Source organism: Camponotus vicinus, unplaced genomic scaffold (genome assembly GCF_025532165.1).
Source record: "Camponotus vicinus isolate PSW18456_S1 unplaced genomic scaffold, iyCamVici1.0 SCAF_3, whole genome shotgun sequence".
NCBI classification, from domain to species: Eukaryota; Metazoa; Arthropoda; class Insecta; order Hymenoptera; family Formicidae; genus Camponotus; species Camponotus vicinus.
This window is the reverse complement of record NW_028141967.1, coordinates 15,095,792-15,110,759: the sequence shown is the minus strand read 5'-3', so window position 1 is coordinate 15,110,759 and position 14,968 is coordinate 15,095,792. Positions and strand designations below refer to the sequence as shown.

General features: G+C 30.4%; 1 protein-coding gene across 4 annotated transcripts in view; it reads left to right on the top strand.

Moving 5' to 3' along the window:
* The window catches only part of Hrg (poly(A) polymerase hiiragi), a 50,746-nt gene extending 37,518 nt beyond the window's left edge, over nucleotides 1-13,228 (top strand). Inside the window, exons 1-12 of one of the 4 annotated variants that reach the window (XR_014437661.1) lie at nucleotides 2,998-3,528; nucleotides 4,015-4,259; nucleotides 4,377-4,620; nucleotides 4,907-5,011; nucleotides 5,098-5,248; nucleotides 5,326-5,537; nucleotides 5,703-6,000; nucleotides 6,548-6,724; nucleotides 6,797-6,918; nucleotides 7,302-7,457; nucleotides 7,529-7,722; nucleotides 8,141-13,228. Coding sequence is in view for 3 of the 4 variants with exons in the window: in XM_083093330.1 (XP_082949456.1) it covers nucleotides 4,042-4,259; nucleotides 4,377-4,620; nucleotides 4,907-5,011; nucleotides 5,098-5,248; nucleotides 5,326-5,537; nucleotides 5,703-6,000; nucleotides 6,548-6,724; nucleotides 6,797-6,918; nucleotides 7,302-7,457; nucleotides 7,529-7,627; nucleotides 8,141-8,194 (1,836 nt within the window). In the remaining variant the exon portion in view is untranslated. Of the gene's footprint in view, nucleotides 1-2,997; nucleotides 3,529-4,014; nucleotides 4,260-4,376; nucleotides 4,621-4,906; nucleotides 5,012-5,097; nucleotides 5,249-5,325; nucleotides 5,538-5,702; nucleotides 6,001-6,547; nucleotides 6,725-6,796; nucleotides 6,919-7,301; nucleotides 7,458-7,528; nucleotides 7,723-8,140 lie in introns of those variants that run through there. The other 3 variants (XM_083093329.1, XM_083093331.1, XM_083093330.1) reach the window with 3 other exon arrangements.
* Nucleotides 13,229-14,968: the final 1,740 nt, after the last annotated feature.

Below are 14,968 nucleotides of genomic sequence, written 5' to 3'. Positions count from 1 at the left end.
AGATTATATCGTTTTCATGGCGTTCGGTTGATGCATAACATCTTTTGGCAAAGATTAAATCAATAAATAATATAAAATTAGTTCGACTATAAAGCAAAGGCCGCGAAGACATTTGGATTTATGAAAATAAAATTGTTTCATAAATATCTTAATTTTATTATTATTATAAACAGAGATAACTTCAAGTCAATTTTAGTATAATTCTAAATTCATTCTAGTCGACAATTCAATTTAGCATAATCAATAACAATCCCTCGTTCACTTTTGGAACATTTTCGAATAGAATCAATATGTGTGCATTATCTGCAAATTTATTTGTCATTTTTAGATGTTCGAATTGAAGAATAAGTAATAAATTATTAAAAATAAACAAGAGAATGTTAAAAGTATATGTATATTATTATATGAGAAAGATGAGAGAGAGAGAGAGAGAGAGAGAGTTCACATATATTTTTTTATTTTTATATTAGGTGCATTCAACTGAAATATAGACCACAGATTGTTGTTTCATAAAAGTCAATCTATGTTTCAGTTGAATGTATATTATATATACAACATTTCCTAGCAACGGATTATTTTATGATTTTATTTTTTGATGTGAAAGACTTCGCAATTCTGTGATATAAAAATGCGAAGCATAAAAGGACATGTAAAACACTTTTCATATATGAAAATAAAAATGTGTAAAGTGACATCTTGTTTTTACAGTGAATTGTAAAATAAAAAGTACATCACTTTTATCGACATCAAATGTCATTTCTAATTTTTGACAGAAATTGATAAATGTGAAAGATAGGAGAATAAGTGACAAATTGTTAAAATGAAAAAATGTTAAATATATACCTACATGTATTATGATATCAAGAAGAGAAAGAGAGAAGCTTGAACGCGTTTAACCCGCTGTTTTCTTCGCGAAGCATGCTTACCAACTTTTTTTTAAAATTCATCGAGCAAGCCTGCCAATGGCGGTTTTTATAAACGTTTTAATTTTATCATTATAAACCCCAAAAGAAGCAACGAGATTTTATATCATTTATTTTAAATCAATTTCAAATCATTTATTTTAAGTCAATTCTAAATTAAGATTTCAATCAAAATTTTAATTTACCTTAATCATTCTAGATGCATAATCTGCTGTCAAAACTGTTTGACATTTCTAAATGTTCAATAAACATAAAAGAATAGGATTAGAAGGATAAATGATTAAAAATGAAAGAATTCAAATGACGTCAAATGATGTCATAGTACGTCATTAAAACGTTATTAAGATGTCATTTGATGTCATTCTGCTGTCTGGATTCTTTCATTTTTAATCATTTACTCCTCTAATCCCTTACGTTATCGAAACGTACACAACATTTAGAAATGTCAAACAGTTTTGACAGCAGATTATGCATGTGTATCTAAAATATATGATTAGGCTAAATTAAAATTTTGTTGATTAAAATCTTAACTTAGAATTAAGACGTCTTTAGACGTCATCTTGCTACCTGGGAATATTAAAAAAAAAAAAAAAATTATATATATATGTGTGTGTGTATTATTACTATATACAGGGTGTTTCATTTTAATCCGACCAGTCGAATATCTCGAAAACCAAGCCCGGGAGAGAAAAATATTTCAGACAAAAGTTGTTTGGTTTCGAGGGGGCCATAAGATGGTGACAATGATTTGACCTTGAACAGTCATTTGAAGGTCACATAAAGGTTACCTTAAATTTCTTAAATGGAATACCCTATATATTTTTGCACATTCTTGTAGCTGACATCGAGAGCTTTCCAAAACACAATAATTAAGTACCTTTTCGTTAAGTACTTTTTGAGTTATGAGGCTTGAAATAATTTCTTAATTCTACATAAACCGTAAAATATCTAGTAAAATATTCATTTTTCGATTATCTTACCTTAATATTTTTACGTACAAAATAATGAGAGGAATCAATTGGTGTAAAGAAAACACATAGTTGTTTTGAAGAAAAAATATGTAATTTGCAATTAACAATTCCATATTTTTTCTTAAAAACAACTATGTGTTTTTTTTACACCAATTGATTCCTCTCATTATTTTGTACATAAAAGTATTAAGGTAAGATAATCGAAAAGTGAATATTTTACAAGATATTTTACGGTTTATGTAAAATTAAGAAATTATTTCAACCCTCATAACTCAAAAAGTACTTAACGAAAAGGTACTTAATGATAGTGTTTTGGAAAGCTTTCGAGATAAGCTACAAGAGTGTGCAAAAATATATAGGGTATTCCATTTAAAAAAATTGAAGTGACCTTCACGTGACCTTCAAATGACTCTTCAAGGTCAAACCAATGATACCATCTTATGGCCCCCTCGAAACCAAACAACTTTTGTCTGAAATATTTTTCTCTCCCGGGCTTGGTTTTCGAGATATTCGACTGGTCGGATTAAAATGAAACACCCTGTATATTATTATTATTAATACATACATATTTTTTAATAATATAAAATATTATATGTATAACATAAAATATTATATATAATATAAAATAATATATAATATTATATTTAGTATAATATTTGTATAATAATATTATATTAATTTCATTGTTATACTAATTTAACTTATATTATTTAATATTTATATATTAGCATTATATAACATTTATATGATATAAAATAAAATATTAATAAAATACATATAATATTTTACATTATTATAAAAATAAAAAAAGAAATGAAGGATTCACACTGCGTTCGATTTCGATATCCAATAGGAGAATTTGTCTTATGTAAAGTAAATCGGACGTCGTACGTTGAAAATCGGACCCAACAAGAATCCTCTAAAAAAAGGGACGATTTGCCAACTTTTTAAAATTCACCAAACAAGTCCACCAATCACGAATCTACGAAGATTCGCTTTTCGAGCATTTTAGTACGCGCGCTGGCCGCTCAGATGTCGCTTCTCCCGAGACGTGAGCCACTCTCGACGTTTCGCGTACTTCCCGACTGTATTCACAAAGCCAAACGAGCGGTCAGCCTCGGCCAGCCATGTTTGTATAGTGAATAGAGTTGTGGGTGGTACGCGTGGTGTCGTACGTACGTGTTGTCCATTATTTCTCGCGTGTGTGATAATGCTCGCTTATTTATTTACGTAGCGTAACACGAGAGCGAAGGGAATAGGATCCTCGCGCGTCCATCGGCGATTCGATTGATGCGACAACGAGGAGCAGATCTTGCACGAGACTCTCGCACGATTCCCCGAGGATCGCGCATCGTCTCCCCGAGACATCAGCTCTAAATGTTCCCCCTCGTTTCTGCGAAAATTGTTTACGTTTACGCGATCCGTAGAGACGCGTCGACTGGTCCCGCGCGCGATTTAGCTACCTCGTCGTAAAGGAAGGCGCGTGTTCCCCCGGTTGCAGGGAGTCGCGATTTAACATCGTGCGATTTTTCCGCGTTTTATAACCTGACAACACGAGCGAAGTACACTTACTTTCGTCCTCCGTGTAGCTTATTTATCATGCGGTTGCATCTTTGACGAAACATTATCAAGCGGTAAGGTACCCTTTCCACGTCACCTGGGTCACTTAGTGTCATATTTATTATTCGTCAGCGCACGATACAAGAATTGAGATTATCGGCCATATAATTTATTAATATTATTAATATTATTATATATCTATTAATTATTTTGTATTTATTATTAGATATTTATTAATATCATAAAAATCGAGATTATTAATCATATAATTATTGTAATAACTATATAAGTCGGATTATTGACTCGGTTCCATTTGTCACATGTAGAAATCATTAATTTGGTCGGAGAGTCGTTATGATGACTAATTAGACTGAAAGTTTACGGTTCAAGTCTGCTCGAATTTATTCCAAATTATTTACACTGTATCGGTTCAATTACGTAATATGTAAAGATTTTCCTATTTTTTTCTTTTTTTTTAGGAATATATATTGTGTAAATAAGTATATATAATAAAAAGGTTTGTTATTTATTACAACAAAATATCTGTTTCTGTTCCACAGGTGTATACTTAAATAAAGGATACTACAATGTGGCCAACGCAAAGTAATAATTCCAATAATTCCAATCCGAACTCTACATCGAATGAGAAGAACAATTTACGTACTTTGGGCATGACATCTGCTATTAGCGTGGCAGAGCCTAAACCCATTGACATTACCAGAACTAACGAATTGAAGGAGGCCCTTAAACCCTACAATGTTTTTGAATCTGAAGAAGAGTTGAATCATAGAATGGAGATCTTAAGGTACTTTTGATAAACAACTGTGTAGTACAATTCCATTATTAGAATATATTTAGTTGATAATGAGAAAAAGTATACATGTATATATAAATTACTAAAACTTGCTTATATTTTTATCAGCAAACTGAACGCATTGGTCAAACAGTGGATAAGGGATACGAGCATAGCTAGAAATATGCCACCTAATGTTGCTGAACAAGTTGGTGGTAAAATATACACATTTGGTTCATATAGATTAGGCGTACATCACAAAGGCGCCGATATCGATGCGTTATGTGTTGTACCACGTCATATATTTAGATCGGATTATTTTACGTCCTTTTTTGAATTACTGAAGATGCAGGAGGAAGTTACAGATTTAAGGGTATGTGTCTCAAAAATATAATTGTTTCTTTATTAAATATTTATTTTTTCATCAGATGCTCTTGTATATGACTTCACATGGTAAATGTATTTTTCATTAGTATAATATATATTTATTCCAATTAAATTATATATTTAGTAAAAAATTTTTTATTATTGATGTATAGCACTAAAATTAAAGCAGAAAAGTGTACATATGTATATTTATATATAATTATCTTTGATATATATTAAATTCCTCTATTCCAATTTGATCAATGATATTTGCAATATTTATGATATTTTAGGCAGTGGAAGAAGCCTTTGTACCCGTCATAAAAATGAATTTTGATGGTATAGAAATCGACATGCTATTTGCAAAGTTAACTCTTAAAGAAATTCCAGACTCGATGGTTAGTAATATTTAATACTTATGTACAAAGATACTCTTTTCCAACAAGCTTTAGATTTTTTAAATAAATGTCTAATAACTTTATAGGATCTCAGGGATGACATGCTACTCAAAAATCTTGATCAAAAGTGTGTCAGAAGTCTCAATGGTTGCAGAGTAACAGATGAAATATTGCGCTTAGTACCTAATATAGAAAATTTCAGATTGGCTCTTAGGGCTATAAAGTTATGGGCGAAACGTAAGATTATACAATATTTTTAATAATTATTAATAATAACGTACTAATGTATATTTTATTTGTTTTTTCATACTTAGGACATGGCATATATAGTAATGTCTTAGGCTATCTTGGTGGTGTATCCTGGGCGATGTTAGTCGCTCGAACGTGTCAGCTTTATCCCAATGCCGTGGCAGCAACTCTAATAGAAAAATTTTTCCTTGTATTCTCTCAATGGAAATGGCCACAGCCGGTACTCTTGAAACAACCTGATAATGTCAATCTAGGTTATCCAGTTTGGGATCCAAGAGTAAGAAATTCTGTCCTTTTATATTTTACAAATAAATTGCATTTAACAATAAAAAATATCCAAAAAACATATATAATAAAATTTTTTGTGCATTAAATATACATAAGATTGTTATCTCAAATTGTTTTGTCCATCTTTAAATCTTTTATTCGTTATTTTTTACAGGTAAATGTGTCAGACAGATATCATTTAATGCCAATAATTACGCCAGCATATCCTCAACAAAATTCTACTTTTAATGTGTCTGTGTCTACAAGAACTATTATGCAAGAAGCATTTGAAAATGGACTAGCCATAACTGAAGAGATCATCATTGGTAAAGCTACGTGGGACAAGTTGTTCGAGCCGCCAAACTTTTTTGGAAAATATAAACATTACATTGTATTGTTGGCCAGAAGTTCAAGCGCAGAAGACCAACTTGAATGGTGTGGTCTTGTCGAGTCAAAAATACGACATTTAATAGGTAACAGAGTGAATAACAGGTCTATACATGTATTTTCATTGTATTTTCATACAAATATTTTCTTCATATCTTATCATATAATTTTAATTAACTTTTAACATTTGCAGATGCAAATTGAAATTGAAATAATAGATTAATATAATATATTGTGGCAATGCATGCAACTTTTAATTCAGATTAATTCACTAAAAACTAAATAGGTTGTAACTATTTAATATTTTGTATTTATAACTTCTTTCTGTCATTTTTATTTAATCACATAGTAAATGTAAATTTTAAACGAAATAATTGCAAAAACACTATGTGTACAAAGCAATAAAAGTATAGAGAAAAATGATTATTTATTAACAAATAATTATTTTTCAGGAAAAAAACCGAGTAATTAGTGGGTTAATCTCTATTTTAATTTTTAATATGTCTTGTAATGATAAGATATTTTAAAATTGTGAATATATATACATACATGTACTTTTATAGCATTTATATAATATTTTGATACTAACAATTGGTGGATGCCAAATTGGCAAAATCATAACCCTTCATACAGGTACATTGGAGAGAAATCCTCATATTACTTTGGCACATGTAAATCCGGAAGCATTTCCACCATTGGATCCTGAACCAGGCAAGCATTGTTCCATGTGGTTCATCGGTCTGTCATTTGCTAAGAGTGAGAGTCTCAATATTGACCTCACATATGATATCAAATCTTTTGTTGAAACAAGTAAGTTTGATTATATAAATTATATGTAAATGTAGAAAAAAAGTATATTAACCACACATATATTTATTGCAGTTGAGAGGCAAGCAGAACAAATAAATATGTTAAAGGAAGGAATGTGGATTGAGGCCAAACATGTAAAACGGAAGGACTTGACTATTTATGTATCTTCAAGTTTGGTGAAGAGAGAAAGAAAGGTAAGAGAAAGTATTCTTATACTTGAATTTTGTCATCATTGAGTATTAACTAAACTCTGTTATATAATGTAATCTATTCTCACTATATCCCATTCAGACCTGAATTTTTTTTGGTAATGTAAAAAATTATATATTATTATTATTATTATTATTATTTTATTATTTTTTATTATTTTTTTTTATTATTATTATTTTTATTATTATTTAGTCCACCGAGAGATCGCAGGAAAACTAATTCTAAAAAATAACTATTTCACATGATTTTAAAGTTTTTGTGCATAATTATGTACATAGAGTCTGAATGGGATATAGTGAGTTAATCTGTGTAATCTATTCTCATAATGACACTATAATTTAACCATGCTCACTATAATTTTTTGCAGGTTTCTGGTGGTGCGCATCGGAACGGCAATATCGCTGGAAATGGAAACAGTGGGAGTATATCGCCACGAAGCCAAGGTGATACGAGCAGAAAGAGATTATCAGATCAGCTTGATTCGTGTGGAAAGAAACGGAGAGTCAATGACACAGAAGAACAAGTACATACCACACAGCGCAAAAGCATTTTTTAGAAAAAAATTTTCAAATGTGCTGATTCTCTTTTTTGTAGACAGAGAATGCGTCGCTAGTGGTTCAGTCATGTGGAGAAGACAGTAATTCTGGCTTGAGCATGGATGAATACAAACAGAATCTATCAACTACTAAGGATGTAAGGCATTATACATATAATGAACAATAATCAATCTCTTCAAAAATACAGGAAACAATTAGATAATTATGTATGAATATGAAGCAATATATATAGTAAGTGAAAAATTGAAATTTATCATGAAGTATTTCTATTTTCCCACATCTCACCAGGCAAAGGTAAAAATGAATAGACGCATGATAATATGTAACAGTCTTAATTGTTTGCTTTTTTTAATTTTTTTATTCAATACAATATATCTGTCAATATATTTTCTTCTTGTTTTTGTCGTATACAAAATCTTAGAAATATTAAAATTACAAACGTCCTGTGTCACTAACATTTTAAAATTATATATAAAAAAAATCGCGCAGAACGAATATTAATGTTAAGTAGCTTCTTATTTCTTGTCTCTAATAGAAACAATTACACTTGTGAATGGGAGTTCCGGCGGACGGAAATGCATTCAAGTTTCCAACATTTTATTAACAATTAATAATAGTATCATTCTTCTGTGATATATATCTGTTATAGGAAGGACCTACTGGGGCATCCACAGTAGCACAAGAGGGATTTGTATGCACTTGATGACCACTGCGAGATTATCTTACGCCAATCCACAGATGCTCCTCTGGGCCATCTAGACTGTAAACGTTTCTTACGCAACCATCCACTGCCCACTGTAAGTCCTTCGTTTCGTAAAAGCAAAACAATGTCACGTAATGGAGGAAGCTATCCAGGTGGAGTCAATCGATAGACGACTGTTAACATGTTTGTGTAACAAACGCTATAATTAATAGTATTTATAAAAGAAAAAAAAACATCGACACAGTCAATGGGAACAATTACGCCGAATGTTTATGCGATTGTGCCAGTGTCTGTGATGTTACTTATCACTGGATATATTTCAGATAAGTCTGACACGTAATCGAAGGAACCTCACCGTGAGAGTTAAATCTATTATCGCGCTTGGAAACAAATTAGTAATCATACTTTTTATATTTCCTTTTTGTATATATTGATTACATTACTCTTTTTTATTGATAAATACTTGAACAAGAAACTTAAGATTTGATAATACCTGATGTAACATAATTTTACATAATTTACATGACGGACAGAAATAGTTTGAGAAAATTACATGTATGGGAATTTTCGTATTCACGGATGTTTCACGCATGTTGGAAAAAAAGAAAAAAAAAAGAAAATACGAAAAATAGAATATATTCTTATATAAAGTGCATTTTTGTAATGCACAGTGGAATATGCTTTAAAAATGCATATGTGTATCGTTTAGTTATATAAGTAGTTGATATATACTTTATTAACATTAACGCAAATCACACACGTCGTGATCTGTCTCCTTTAGGGACTTACAAGCAGTAACTGTAGCGTTAGCGTTTCAATACGCTTTACTGTTTGTACTAAATATAAACTTTATCATTTACGCGATACTTAATACTATTGCTATCATTAAGTAAGGATTAGATATTCCAATGCAAGTCGCAGAGAATCAAGTATTTCGTGAAGCTCGCCATTCATAAAGAAAGAAATGCTATAAAATGGTTTGCTTGAAATGCGTGCAAAAATTGTAATGCAAGCGCACATTACAATTTTTACAAGAATCACCGACACTGGCATAAATCTGAAGATGTTTCATTTGTAGAGTATATATCGTAGATATAATATTCGTTTTAAAAAAAGTAAGAAGAAGAGGACTTGCAAATGAAACATCGCAAAGCCATTGACTATCTTGTTGATGATTACGTTGCGTGAAATACACATTTTCGTGCAAAGCCGTCTTTTAGTTTATTTTTTTTCGCTTAGAAAACAAAAAGAGCTTTAACGAATTAGAAACAGGCTGGCAATTGGTTGATTGGTGATTCACTTGTCACCTACTGCTGAGTTTTTTCAGGTTTATTTGACTCGCCTTTGCGCTCCCAATCTCAAATCTGCTCTGATATTCTCAGTCCCGATCACCTTTCCTATTACACAGTTTCGATTCATGTGTTAAAGGCATGTCCACTATCGTACGCTACAAGGTATTTGATGTTCATTCTTTGTGGTATTTACGAAACTCGTGAATACCGCACTGTGTATGCAAAAATCAGGTACTTGCAGAGTGACAACTTGGCCAAGTTGAAGATTTGAAGATACAATTTGAGAAAAAAATACTATCTCTATTTCTCACAGAGTCAACATCATTAACAGTAGCATGAAACTCGATTATTATAATCTTGGAATTTTTACAATAATACAATACAATGGAATTATGATTTACAGTTGAAGTTTATGTACAATATAAAAAGTCTCAATTGTATCACGACACTTTGCAAGTGCCTACGATTTGATGTACAGTGATTAGGAAAACCATTCCGTTACTTGTATATACTCGTAAATGTGCTGAGATGATAAGTTCCACTCTTTCAGGGTCTGTCTCGTCGAGTCATTTTATTTATTGATCGAAGATGTATACACGTTTTCCCACCAGTTAAAAGAACAGTAATAGCGCTGCTTTATTTCGTCGCTCTCTTCACGCAAACTTCACGTCCGAATCTAAAATTTAAGTATGTTACGGTACCGTGCACAGTACGCACGTCGATGATGATTAACGTGACGTGTCACGAGTAACATAACGCACGTCATCCTTTTAGATAACTATTTCTAGAATGAATTCATGATTGTACACTAATGCATCTCCAGTCAAATTTATTGTTAGTATTATCGCACGATATACCGTGAGAAAGCCGTGGATTTATTTTGCAATACGATTGGTATCACAATCGTCCTCTCATGTAGATTCCATGTAGACAAGAATATTTCTCTATAATAGATATTTTTATTCTAAGTGGTCACTCGCACATATCCGATTGACGATTATTTTGATTCGTGCACAGATAAAATCGGATCAATCGGTGCGAGAATGAGATATTAATTTCGTTCCATTAACAGATGGTGTGTGTATTATTGCAGTCGCCTTCATTTATTTCTTCATTGCTGAGAAAAATCGCGTAAAAATTTTCCAACTTCAATTGCAGAATCTTCTTCCAAACTCAAATCTCAGGCGAAAGATTAAATTTTTTAATTTTCTTCTAAAGTACATAATATGCGATTGGTATATAATTATTTATGGGATTGAAAATATCATTCGTTATATTTGTCCATATAAATATCTATTTTTTATATGATGATTCACATGATCATAGTATCATACACATTCACATGGTCATTTCGTCTGAACATAATAATTAACAACTTTTAAAGAATAGTATGAGGCTTGTCTTTTCATAAAAAAATTTAGCACTTTGTGCAAATAAAAATATTTCTAATTATTATACGTTCCTAAATTTCTCGCCTGTTCTTGGTAGAAGATCCAGAATGCGCTCTTCACATGAACCTCAAATAAAGGATTTCCATATTATTGTCAATCTCGCGTTTGCAAATATACAGTTCTTCTAATTTATATGATTGATATATATTTGACTTGGAAAAAAACGAATCCTCCGTCATTGCCTTCTAGACATTTATCTATTTTGACACGAAACTGAACTGTATATACGTACGTACATAACCGGAACTAACAAAAGTCTAATTTGTTTAAAGTTGCACATAACATGTACACTGAGAAAAAAAATTATTAACTTGACTAAATCGTTCAACCAAATTATTATCTTTTAATTAAAACATTACACGTGATTGATATAATTGAAATATTGTAAGTGTAAATTGTGTAATAATAATTATATAGTTATATATATAATTATATATATATAAATATTATATATAAATAAGTTATATAATAATAATTATATAATTATATATATAATTACATAATATATATATATGAATATTATATATAATTATTTAAATTAAATATGACATATTAAATCTAACATAATATCTATTTAACTTAAATATTTCAATTTAAAAAATAATTTTAGTTGAACGGTTTAGTCAAATTAACAATTTTTTTTCTCAGTGTACGCTTTTTTAATATATAACGATTAACTTCTGCGAAGCATATTAATCACGGTGCAATATGTTACTATTTTTTTTTTGTCAAAATGTAGAGTCATTTTAGTTAGTTAGAACATTTTTTTATGCAAATTTACACTTTCAGTAACATTATGCGATAAAATTGTGCGACATCTTATTAAATTTTGGCGAATTACATGAGTATCGAGAATTTCATGATGACTTATGCATATAAGCATGTAGAAATTTATCGAAATTTTCTACACAAACAGATTTGCATAGTTTCTCAGGTTTTTTTAAATGACCGAGTTTTTTTAAATTATTTCGTCTGAACTCTTATGTTGCCGCATTGAGTCACTACGATCATTATTATTAGTGTATTATTTAATCGTTATTATTGTCACGTACTTCACAATTAATCTTCACCAGCATAAAAAACAGGACTCACTCTTCAATAATGTTTCAATTTTGCACGATTCAGAGCAAGTCGCACATTTGAAAACGAAACAAATCTTATGACATTTGGATCCGCCAACAGAGATTGCCATATTCCATGGGAATAGACCCCAATTTCCCTTGCTATCGACCTCTATTGCACTAATTCCCCCGTATAAAGTATAAAGTATATAGTTATAGCTCTGAATATGTTGTCTGAAACTCACTAACTAGTCATCCATATATTTCCGAAGTTAATGAGTCATTGTCTTAAATTCCAAGGTTCACGGAGATCGTACATTGCACAATTTAAGAATTGCGCTATAAGAACACGCATCGTTGTTATTGCAACCATTAGAAAAGAAAATGGAGTACTATGGTCAAGAGTCGCGAGTAGTGAACATCAATGTCATCCTTGTACGCCAAAGTCTTGTCGCTCTTTTATCGCTGTCACGCTGTCCAATTCGCACCTCTTTCTTTTTTTTCTCTCTCTTTCTTTCTCTTGGGAATAGCTAGACATGTCTGTAGCACATTCTCCATTCCCATCTTAGCCTCTCCCTCTCCTGAAAACCACCACCGTTGATCAACGTGGGCATCTTGCAATTTCGATAATAGGGCAAGGGTATAACAGGGAAGGGAAACGCGATCTTTCTCTCACAACCCGCAATTTTATCTTTTATTATGTGGAAAAAAAGAAGGAGAGAGGAAACATACATGAACGTGAGACAGAAATGCGGGAAATGCAGGCTGAAGGAAAAACAGGCGCGCAGATTTGTGCGCGAAGTCAGTGCAGGCTATCGAAATGTTGTTGTAGAAGAAAAATGCGTTCTCGAAAATTATTCGAAAATTTCGCGAAATCCTCATATATCTCTAAATAAACGCGGATACAGCAGTCGCGTACAATCCGAAAAATTTTGGCGAGATTTTTACGCCGTCAGCATCCACGATTTTCTCGGAGCGAAAGAAAGAGGGTGCGAAACTGCTCTCGCAAAAATCTTCTCGAGCCAACTACACAGCAAGTGTATTATTTACGTGAAATCCGTGCGTATCGTGAATGCTGGACGCATTATGTGCACGCGTAAGATCTGCCGCCGTGCATCCGCAATTGGCAATAGCACGAAAAATTATAAGAATACACGATAATTTGTATCTTCGATCATTGTACACTTTCTGTATCCTTCCTGAATAAACGGAAATAAATTTTTCTTTCAACTCCTGCAGCCAAAAAATTGGAACGCGCTTGCCGGTCGCGTCAAGGCGAAACAATGATTCAGGGATTACCTTCGAATGTAATATCGATGAATTGTCTTTGATTATGTGCGATTGTCTCGTCTTGCCGCCATCGACAGATTGTTTTTCTCATAAGTATCCATCTCATCCATTTACGATTTTATAGCTCTGAATATTGTGATCTCTATGGAGTCAATTATTATTATTAACCTTTTGATATTTCATTGGTATTTTCCATTTGACTGACAATCTTAGTCATTTTAGCTGTCAATCATCAATTATTGTCAAGCGAGTTATGGTAAGTATAATTTTCTATATAATTTTCCATGACATTTATCACGCGATAAATACGATTATACATATATAAAATAAGTTTTTGCAATATAATTTAAATAATTAATATAATTAAATTTAATTAACTGAATAAATCAGATAATTTAAGAAGATTTAAATAATAACATAAAGCTTATATAAATAAGCAAATATGGAAATATAAACTGCTTTAAACGTGTATATAACGCAAAACAATATTTTTAAAAATAAAATATTTTTACTAGTATATATTTTAAAAAATAATCATGTATTTCATGAATCTTTCAATATCACTATATATGCCAGAATTCTTAATTTTTAATTCTTATATCTTAATTTCAATCTGACGAGCTACACTATAATTGTCGAAATTGAGAGATACCTTAAAGACATTTTTAAAATACAATAAAAAGTTACAATACAATAAAGTTTTAATTATAGCAGCTTATTTATAAATAAGTTAAATGAATCACGAATCGATCGTAAGATATTTATAATTATGCTATTGAAAACAAAGATATTATTTGCCGAATGTTTCTAATAAAAAGACAAAATTTTTCGTTCGTGAAGTATAATCTTTTCAATCGAACAATACATGTAATTAGAAAACCTATTAAATTAGTAATTCACATAAGTTTATAGAATAATATATCTAATTTAAAGTCGAGCTTTAAAATAAGATATATTGAATAATATTTTTTAGGGTGTATACTCCCTGGAAAAACATAGAAAATTTCTGGATTCTTAGGAATTTCTTTTTTATATGAAGAAAAATCAGCAAATTACCATAAAATTTTATTCAGTTCAGAGAATTGTTTAAAAAATTCTTTTTCTGATAATTTCGCTTTTATATTATAAGTAATCAATTTAAATATATTATATTTCTATCTCTGTTCACATATATTTGATGTCTTAAAATATCGATGCAATTGTATATTTTCATTCTTTATTGTAATTTTTAGTGATAAGAAGATGTGAAAATGTTATACAAGTGAAAAATATTTATCTTAAGAATGTTATTAATTTTGCTCTTAGAACATTTGCAAATCTAACATTTATAACTGTAGTAGCTTTATGTATTCCTTCATAAGTTAAAAATATTTAAAAAATGCATCTAGTAAAAAACTTATTTTAGAAAGTTACGCTAAAAAATCTTCAAAATATTCTCTTTATCTGGAATTTTATATAGAAATCAGGAAATTTTTTTTACAAAATTTGAGTATAGATATCCTTAATATAATTTGTATCATATTTTTTTAATTATATTAAAATCAAACTAAAAAAATTATATATATATATATATATATATATATATATAATTTTTATATATATATTGGATGATTGCATAAGTTCGTGCCCGATTTAAAGATAAACTTCAATAGGTTTTATATTTTAGAGAATACACTTTTA